Raw genomic sequence first — 7,500 nt, 5'->3', positions numbered from 1 at the left:
AGAGATGCTGAGAGTGACGAGCTTTCTGGTAGGATCGATATCTACCAGCGGACCCACCAATGACAGTCAGGGGAGTGGATGATGGGGAGCCAAGAGCTCTTTGTAAGTTTTTTCAATTAATTTTTCATTCACAGTCTGATTTTTATTACAAAATTAAAATAGCTATAACTTTAATTTTCAGGACCGTATGACAGACATGAAATTTCAGCCTACACCTGAGAGCTTGATCGCACCCGCAGATGATGAGATCTATGATCAGATGCTTGGTATGAGATCCTATTATATTAGGAATCTAGGGTATGAATCACTGCTCCCTCATCATCACGCTCATCCAGGGCTGACATCCATTCTGCGTGTGAGGCTCTACTAACGGAGATGCAGAGGCAGACTGAGCAGCGAGCTCAGGAGTTGGCTGCACACGTCGATGAGTATCAGCAGCTCCAAATCCAGATGATGGAGTGGATGGTGCAGATGGAGCAGACGATACAGCTGATGAGGTAGTAGCAGGTTGGTTCGAGCTCTTTTAAGCACTCTCCTTTCCCAGCTCGTTCTCCAAATGCCGACACTTGATGGCTTCTTCATGTATTTTTTTATTTTTATTTAAATTTTTTTATATATTTAATTTAATATAATAAAATAATAAAATTTATTTATCTGTTTATTATGTAAATTTTTTATTTTAATTTTTTTTAATTTATAAAAATTATTATAAATATAAATTAAAAAAATATATTCATAAATTATTTTTTAAAAAATATGATTAAATTATTAGCGGTGGAATTATTTTTGATAAAATATTGATCATCAAAAATATTTTAGTACGACATAATTTTTAACAAATATAAAATTATTAAAATTTTACATATAATTAATAGCGATGAAAAATTATTCATCATAAATAATTATTAGCGATAAAAATTTTCATTGAAAATTATCTTATTTACAATGTAAGATAATTATTCACACATCCCGCCCCCACCTCAGTGCCTGCACCCCACCCCACCCTCTGCGCCCCTTCCCCATGACACCCCCAATGGCCGCCGCACTCACATCCCCCTATTCCCTGGTGAGCTCCCCCAAGTTTATAGTATTTTTTTGGAGAATTTTGATGGACTGGCTTGTTTAACTCGCAGCCTATGATGGGCGATTGGGTTAGAGTTTTTCCAACCCACCAGTTAAATGAGCCAGCTCGCCCCAACCCGTTTAGAAGTGGATTGGGACGGGGCGGGCCAGCCCATCTTGACAACTCTATCGGATATCAACATATACATATCCATATTTATTTTGTCTGATGAATACAAATACAGATATGAGTATTATTGGGATGCAAAATTTATATCTATATTTATTTTAAACGGATACGAATACCATTCAAATACTAAAAATATGGATATAATTATAAATATAACTTAGATAATCAAATTTTATGACTATAAAATCAAAAATATTACTAACTAGTTGATAAATCAAGTTAATAATATATTTATAGAATTACATATTTTTTAAAAAATTAATAAATATTGTATAAAATTCTATAAGATTATATGTAGATTCGGATATGGATCGGATAATTATCTATCCATATTTATATCTATATTTTTTTAATCAATATGGATACGAATATGGATATTAGTCGGATTTTTAAATTTATATCTATATATAAATTAATTCAGATATGAAAATAGATCCGAAAAAATAATATTCATACTATTTTCATTACTATTTATTATTTATTAGACAAAAGAGATGTGGATATGCATATACGGGTATCCAATATGATTTCAACCCTAAAATGTCGAGGAGGGAAGAAGAGATGGTTGGTGGGGGTGCGGTGAAGGGCGCACGATAAAGCATGGAGGAAAAGCAGAAGCAGACGGCAACGTGGGAGGTGAAAAAATAGAGGAAGGCTTAATGTCTTCATGGGTGTTGATCTTGTTTCCACGTGGAGGAGAAAAAAAAGGGAGGAGGATGGCGCAATCCGCACCTCCTTGAATGGCTCCGATGAACAAGGAAAGAAGGAAATCACCTTCCTCATTAGAACAAGCAAAATAAAGAAGGACAAGGAGGGATTCAACCTACCCCTTCCAATTGGTGGCCCGATCAGGAAACCTCTGTAATCGTAAAACCCTGCCGAGAATGATAGCTTGCTCGACGTCGTCGGCGTCTATATTGCTCCTCGCTGGCTGCCAAAGGTGGCAAGTCGAGGGAGAGAAAAAGAAATGGAAAGCGGGAGGGAAACCCAATCCTCCTCTCCTTCGGGCATTACAATTACAGGCACTACGCCATGGATGGTTATAGGAAGCCCATTCTCAAATCCAGCTAGATCACGTCAGGGTTTGATTGCCTGAATTAACTTTCTCGGACCGAACACGTACGCCGTTATCTAGAAGCACCCTGACGTCACCTCGTAGGTGAAAGGAAGGAACCAACAACTCCTCCGACATCCATGTTTAATGCAAAAAAAGAAATGGATAGTTCCTCGAACAAATGTTAGAATGGAGCCCCAAGATTTTCTAAATCCGACAAAGGCCAGCAAACTAAATGCTAATGGCCACCGTTTAAATTAATCACATAGAAGAGTCCACCAAGTGTCCTCCCACCGTCCAAGGTCCTGTTAGCTGTCGCTCCCTGGCCACGCCATGAGAGCCGATCTCCCCTAGGGCTAACTCCTCCATTGCCTCTTTCTCCCAACACGTAGCCCCACAGGCTACAGCCTTTCAAGCTAACCATCTCCTGCCACCTTTCAATAAGAAGACGTGTCAACAAACCATTAGCTATGCTGCCTTGTTTGATGTTTTATTAGGACAGAAATGCACCGCAGATGGTCATGTAGGTTGTGGTTATCCAACTGGCACGCAACATGGAGAAGACCAAAGGACAAACATTATCGTAACCAAAGGTTTACTAAGTGGGCAAACTTGATATAGTAAATTACGGCCGTCAATTCACGGCTCCCACCGAGTACGTCGCCTATATATAGGGCCACGTCCCTGGGTCCACGGGATATGTATCATCACTGGTTCACACGCTCTTGCTTAAAGATTGGTGTGGAATTAAGCTCTGCCCGGCCGGCAGTGTAACGGTGCAAGCTTGCGATGGCTCGATCATGGGCCGGGAAGGGTGGGGCTATGGTGCTATCCTTCTTCTTCCTGCTTCTTGTTTCGACTGCCGTGATGGCCGGTCGAGTCATGAAGGATGCCGGACCGGCGGCCGAGACTTATAAGAGAAAGATGCTGGAGAATGGCCTTGGCCGTACTCCACAGATGGGGTGATCTATCATCCATTTTTTTCTTACCTTTTTTTTTTCCAATTAATATTACAATTACTGTAGCTGTCTTCAGCACAACACGTTCCCAGGGCTTCTGGTAAATCTCGGCTTCTCGTATTTGGTTTTGGAGTATTAACAAAATTATTTTGTGTTGGTTTTTAATCATGTGCCTCTGGTTTTCATCTACTTTGTATCTTTCTATGATTTAATTGTTCTTCTCACGTCAAGACTGTGATGGATGACTTGATGGCTCGCAGGTGGAACAGTTGGAATCACTTCGGCTGCAACATCGACGAGAAAATGATTAAGGAAACTGGTAGGCTTTCTGAAGGACTCCTCCTCTCTCTCTAGTTTTTACTATGTGTTCTGAGGAACGAGCACATGAAGTGGGTCCATGGTGGATTGGGATAAGGTGGTTGCGTTTGGTGGAAGAAGAATTTAGAACGAAGCCGGCCCAGGTCGGCGTTGGTGCATGTGCGTGTGGGGCACTGCAATATGGGTGCCGACACGCTGACAACATCGGGATATTTATTATTTAGACAGATCTAATAAATTAACCTCTGTATTCGTTTAGTTTATTTACAGGCCACGGTAAAATATGTGAGTCCGGGTTCTCTGTGCATCGTACGATAAAATACACGGCACACCATCTATTGTGCAATAAACGATCACACGTGGATGCATGATTATTGCACACAGTCATATACGGTCATCCACCGCACGATGAATAGATGTACATACAGTAATCACATCATGCGGTGTACAGTATATTAAACAATCCACGCCAAAATATGTAAATACTGATGAAATAAATGCTAGCTAAGCAATTTAGCTGACGGTAATCTTAATTTTTATTAGCAGGATCTTGTTTTATCCGTACTAAAACAGAAAGAAAGGAAGAAAAAGAAAAACATTACTCCATCAACGTGTACTCTGATCTCATCTTATACTATTTATTATCTCAATATGTTGTGAGGACTGGGTGTAGATTCATGCGAGGGAAAGTCTTTTCATGTTATGCAGTCCTCTTGAAATCAGAATATTTTTCCCTCTCTAAGCTTATTACCATTAACATTGGGTAGGTTCTAGTGTTGTGGACGAGGGCCTCTAGCTGTGACATTCCATGTATATACACAGTATGCCTAGCTACAGAAGAAGAATTACCTTGGTTTGATATCTAACAACCTCAAGCATTTCAACCTTCAAAATTTATTCCATTAAAAGAGGGGAGCAGGTAGTGTGATTTGTGTGAAACTCTATCTTTATTTCCAATAAAGGTGACTCTTTTTTCCTCTTTGTTTGAAAAAAAAAAAAAAAAGGATAGATAGATTAATCATTTCAAATAAAATATACATGTCTTCGTCAGACACTTGGGGAAACATCTTAGGAGATTTTGACGAATCTACTCCACATGGAGTGCTGATACGGCTGGATTATTGCCTTTTTTTTTTTTTTTTCCAAAGGGGCCCCACTTTCCTTACCCAGAAAATAACCGTGTCCCTTCAGCACTATGGAAAGTACTAATTGGATTCGAACATTTCACATGCAACTTAGCAGTGCTTTTCTACTCTTTAGGCTGCTAGCATTCATGCAGGCATCCATCAAGTAATAATTCTTTTGTACTCTTTCTTGATGCAGCTGATGCACTGGAGTCCACTGGTCTCGCAAAGCTAGGATATCAGTATGTCAATTTAGGTCTCTTCATCCTATCCTTCTCTTCACCTCCATTATAAACATTTTTTTTTTTGGAAATTTGTAAGTACTTAATCCTACAACAATATGCTAAATTAATTTTCTTCTTTCATCATTTTTTTGGGTAAATTTCAGATGATTGTTGGGCCGAATCGAGCAGGGATTCACAGGTGATCATGTCTCGTCTTCTTTCATTTGCTTGGATTGCGTTAGGTATTATCCTCTGGCAAGTGGCAAGCTGGTTCTTTAATACCTCCATTGCATCTTTACCAAAGTAAGGTGCTCCATTATGTGGATACCAGGGTTGTTTGACAACTGTTAGCCTTTGCTGGCTGACTCCCCTTATTTTCCGTAGTCCATAGCAAGCAAAGTGTGACCAAGAGATTGCCTTTTGCTACAAGATTCCGATCATCCTTGTTCTCCTCTTTAGCACCTACAAGTGCTTGAAAGCACAAGTCCACGGATGGTTGATGTTTTCTTGTGTTTCTTCCTCCCAAACCGTCACTAGTGCTAACAAAAAAGACATTGGCTGCTATTAGTTTTGGATCATCACCTTTTTATTATTATTATTATTCTTTATTTTTAGTTGCTTTTTGGAAATAAAACTGTAACATCTTAAAGCTCTTTCTATTTATCATTGGAGGTAGGCCAAGCGTAGTCTGGTTTCTTTCACGCTGGCATTTCCCATTTGGTTGCAGGCATATATGAGCTGCTACTGTCGTAACATTCATTGGAGCTTTAACTCTGTCCTAAATCATAAATGGAGAGGGGAAAAAACTAACCATTTGCATTCGGCCTATGAATAAAATTTATCTTCCAAAGAAGTTTTGTATAATTTATACCATACACGATTAGCACAAAACATAGCAGTCTTTATCTGTAGTGTACTTTTAAGGATCAGCTAATTGGGAGTATGGTTTCTTATGGCTGGAATTGCAAGAAAATGTAATATTCTTGCTATGGTGTATTTGCAGTGCATAGCAAATAGTTGGTGGAACTAGGAAGGAGTTTGTGACTATTTTTGTGTAGCATTTTAACTAGGAAAAGGATTTAAGTTAGCTATCAAAAATAATGAAGTTGCGATTAAGCTATAATTACCTTATGGACTTGCACTTAAATTTCCATCATGAGTTATGGTACTCACGGATTTGACTATGTTTTTAACATCTTTTGAGCTATAATTGATTCTTCTTGCCTTTCCTATACCAAGTGCTACTTTATTTCGACTTTACAGGGTAATTTAGCTGCCAAGTCATCAACGTTCCCCTCAGGCATAAAGGCCCTTGCAGATTATGTCCATGCAAAAGGGCTAAAGCTTGGAATTTACAGCGATGCAGGGTAATGATGTTGGAGCAAAACTTATTGATATATAAACAGACAATATATTTTACATGTTTGAATTAATTATAATAATTACATCACTTTCTATAATAACGATTTTATGTATGGAAAACTTAGAATATATTTTACAGACTTGGTTTGTTGGCAAGAACCAATATCTTTCACAAGAGTATTCAGATTAATTCGAAGAGAAATCATGACATTTTTGGTAATTTCATGAGATAAATAGATAGTCGGTAAATAGATAGTCAGTCGATACTATTTTTTGATAAATAGATAAATAATAATTTCATGAGATCAATAGATAGTCGGTCGATACTATTTTTTGATTAGGAGAAATGGCTATTTTGAAACATTAGCTGTTACAGAGACTGTTTCCCGGTAGGCATTTCAAGTATTGCTGATTTTTTTTTCTGTATTCTATCAGCATAAACGACAAATAACTCCACAAGACATAAATATAAAGCTAATATATTTTAGAAAAATAATTTTCTGGACATTGTCTATCATTATAATTATCTATCTTGTCTATCATTAAAGCCTCAGGGCTCACGATCTAATCTGTTCTTATATCATGAAGCTCTACCTTCAATTCAATAATTTTCTATTGTAGAGAGCTGAATCGTAAATGATATCTTTCATTTCAGGTTTTATACATGTAGCAAACAGATGCCTGGGTCACTTGGACATGAAGATCAAGATGCAAAGACCTTTGCCTCTTGGGTATTTTCATTTATTAAGTGTCGACCTTCAAGAACTTGTCCACTCTTATGTGGAGTAATATCTAACAAAATATAAACCATTAACCCTACAAGTTGGTATCTTTTATTGTTATGTCTTGACTGATGATTTCTCTAATGTTATTTACAGGAGGTCGACTATTTGAAATATGATAACTGTTATAATGATGGCAGTAGTCCACAGGACAGGTTACTATCAAGTCCTTGTTTATAAAATTAGTTGGCTATTTTTTCTCCAAATAAAGGAAAGTTTCCATGTGACTTAATTAAACTTCACACATGGTTTAATTAGTCATAGAATTTATGAATCATTTTCTTCATTGTTTCATGACTATACAGATACAATCCAATGAGCAAAGCTCTTCTGAACTCTGGGAGAACAATTTTCTTCTCTCTATGTGAATGGTGAGTTTCGTTCTCCCAATCCAGTCATAAAATTTCAGTTACAGAAAGCAGAAA

At 37.7% G+C, this 7,500-nt stretch overlaps 1 protein-coding gene across 1 annotated transcript; it reads left to right on the top strand.

The window, feature by feature from the left end:
• Positions 1 to 2,997: 2,997 nt before the first annotated feature.
• Positions 2,998 to 7,446, top strand: LOC105035858 (alpha-galactosidase; the record flags this gene model as incomplete). Its single annotated transcript, XM_073256567.1, is given in 8 exon segments — positions 2,998 to 3,268; positions 3,526 to 3,584; positions 4,907 to 4,963; positions 5,096 to 5,130; positions 6,195 to 6,298; positions 6,949 to 7,024; positions 7,172 to 7,230; positions 7,381 to 7,446. Coding segments are annotated over 8 exon segments (629 nt in total), but the record flags the coding sequence as incomplete, so codon positions are not given.
• Between the last annotated feature and the right edge of the window lie 54 nt (positions 7,447 to 7,500).

This window comes from Elaeis guineensis, chromosome 4 (genome assembly GCF_000442705.2).
Source record: "Elaeis guineensis isolate ETL-2024a chromosome 4, EG11, whole genome shotgun sequence".
In the NCBI taxonomy this organism is placed as follows: Eukaryota; Viridiplantae; Streptophyta; class Magnoliopsida; order Arecales; family Arecaceae; genus Elaeis; species Elaeis guineensis.
The sequence above is the reverse complement of the archived record's forward strand: the minus strand, read 5'-3'. Positions and strand labels throughout refer to the sequence as shown.